Source organism: Silurus meridionalis, chromosome 17, assembly GCF_014805685.1.
Source record: "Silurus meridionalis isolate SWU-2019-XX chromosome 17, ASM1480568v1, whole genome shotgun sequence".
Classification (NCBI taxonomy): Eukaryota; Metazoa; Chordata; class Actinopteri; order Siluriformes; family Siluridae; genus Silurus; species Silurus meridionalis.
In genome coordinates this window covers 38,101-40,600 of record NC_060900.1, presented here as the reverse complement: position 1 = coordinate 40,600, position 2,500 = coordinate 38,101, and the positions used below count along the sequence as shown (strand labels likewise).

General features: G+C 45.3%; 1 protein-coding gene across 3 annotated transcripts in view; it reads left to right on the top strand.

Moving 5' to 3' along the window:
* Positions 1-2,500, top strand: part of hmcn2 (hemicentin 2) — a 55,538-nt gene that overhangs the window by 41,571 nt on the left and 11,467 nt on the right. For all 3 annotated transcript variants that reach the window (XR_006928387.1, XM_046872325.1, XM_046872326.1), the window contains 5 exons: positions 847-974; positions 1,100-1,250; positions 1,448-1,569; positions 1,691-1,855; positions 2,121-2,228. Coding sequence is in view for 2 of the 3 variants with exons in the window: in XM_046872325.1 (XP_046728281.1) it covers positions 847-974; positions 1,100-1,250; positions 1,448-1,569; positions 1,691-1,855; positions 2,121-2,228 (674 nt within the window). In the remaining variant the exon portion in view is untranslated. The remainder of the gene's footprint in view (positions 1-846; positions 975-1,099; positions 1,251-1,447; positions 1,570-1,690; positions 1,856-2,120; positions 2,229-2,500) is intronic.

The following is a 2,500-nucleotide window of genomic DNA, read 5'->3' as shown; positions in this document are numbered from 1 at the left end:
TATTTTAAGAGATTCAGATTCACACTTTGATTAAATGAACCTAACCCTATACCTGAACCTAACCCTGACCCTTAACCTAACCCTGAACCAGACCATGAACCTAACCTGGACCCTGAACCTGACTCTAACCATAAACCCAACCCTAACCCTGAACCTAACCCCGGCCCTGGCCCAGAACCTGACCCTGAACCTAGCCCTGACCCCAACCCTAACCCTGAACCTGACCCTGACCCCAGCCCTGAAACGGACCCTAAACCCTAAACCCTAATCCTGACCCTGACTCTAACCCTGATACTGAACCTAACCCTGACCCCAGCCCTGAACCTGAACCTGACCCTAACCCTAATCCTGATCCTGGCCCAGACCCTAACCCTAACTCTGAATCTAACCCTGAACCTGACCCTAATCCTGATCCTGACTCTGACCCTGATCCTGACCCTAACCCTGAACCCAGACCTGGCCCGGACTCTAACCCAACCCTGAATCTAACCCTGAACCTGACCCTAACCCTAACCCTTAACCTAACCCTGACCCTGACCCTAACCCTGACCCCAGCTCTGATTCTGAACCTGACCCTAACCCTAATCCTGATCCTGAACCTAACCCTGACCCCAGCCCTGACCATGAACCTGACCCTAACCCTAATCCTAAACCTGTATACCTTACATACTCCCATCTTAAAGATCCTATAGACACTCAACAGACAACATAGGAATGTGTTTAGAAAACCAGTATGAGAACCATCTTAACACTTACCCTAGCATTACTTAATGCTGCTACCAAAATCCTTAGAAAAAAGAGGGTAAGTGGTTAAATTAAAACACTTGTGTTTAAATCTGATTTTAGGTTGGTTTGGCTGCCAGACGGATCGATCCGAATTGAATCAGTGCAACTCTCTGACGCAGGCCACTATTATTGCAGCGCGTCTAACAATGTAGGGTCAGACCAGCGCAGCATGGAGCTCCGAGTCTATGGTACACACACCAGACACACACACACAGACACACACACAGGGTGGGGTCTGACCACCACATTACAGAAAAGGTGTATTTTGCTGGATGTTAGGTGTTTCTGTAACTGCTGTTGTTTTTGCACACAGTCGCTCCCTCCATTCGCCCCGGCAATTTTAATGTTACACTGTTGAAGGGCCGCAGGGCAGTTTTAAGCTGTGAGGCTTTCGGTGTTCCTCCTCCTCAAGTGAATTGGAAGAGAAACGGACACACACTGAACACAGACTCTGGCACTTACAGGTAAAACACACACTCAAGCTGAGTTGGTGAGCTCATGTAGAAGAGAACGTTCTTAGTAGATTTAAAAATGTATCAAAATGTATTTATGCATTAACATTTATACGTTTCTAATTATAAGTATTATTAATGTTTGCATTAGAAAGTTCATAAATTGTTGTAAACTATACAATTTTAGATTTGTGTTTAATGCCTTTTAGGTTGATTCCTTCAGGATCTCTGCTTATAATTTCTCCATCTCTTGAGGATGAAGGATATTTTGAGTGCACAGTGACCAGTGAGGTTGGAGAGGAGCGAAGGGTCATAGAGGTCACATTTCAAGGTCAAATGAAATCCTCTGTAAACATTGCACTGTAGTCAGTATTTAACTGATCAAATGGATAAACATTTAGTGATGTGTTCAGTTCCACTTTCAAAATATTACAGATATTTCACTTTTGTAGTTCCTCCATCCATCGAAGATGATGTCATCACTCTTACGGCCATTAAGATGGAGTCCGTGGTTTTACCGTGTCACGTTACAGGACGTCCAACACCATCCATCAGCTGGAGCAGGGGAGGGACAGTGCTGGGCACTGGGAAGGGCAGTTACAAGATACTGCCCACAGGTGCACAATACACACATATAAATGTTGCATGCACACATACACAACATACCCACTTCACTCTAATCCTTATCACACAATGCCCATCTGTCTCTGCTTTATAAAGTTTTAATTCTTAAAAAAACAAAAACAACAAAATCGGATGTTGGTGAGGGGGTGTGGCCAACAACAATAATATTAAGGAAAGCAGAATGACAAAACCTGTTTGTGTGTGTGTGTGTGTGTGTGTGTGTGTGTGTGTGTGTGTGTGTGTGTGTGTATGTTATAGGCATGTTAGAGATAGGGTCTGTGAATCCGACTCATGCGGGCAGATACACCTGCAGTGCACAGAACACAGCTGGAGTCACACAGAAGCACATCATTCTGTCTGTACACGGTAAGGCTGCATTGACTACCTCAATCAGACACTGCCTCAATCAGACTCCACCTCACACTGCCTTAATCAGACTCCACCTCAATCAGATTCCACCTTATACTGCCTCAATCAGACTCCACCTCACACTGCCTCAATCAGACTCCACCTCACACTGCCTCAGTCAGACTCCACCTCAATCAGATTCCACCTCACACTGCCTCAATCAGACTCCACCTCAATCAGATTCCACCTCACACTGCCTCGAACAGACTCTACCTCAATTAGATTGCACC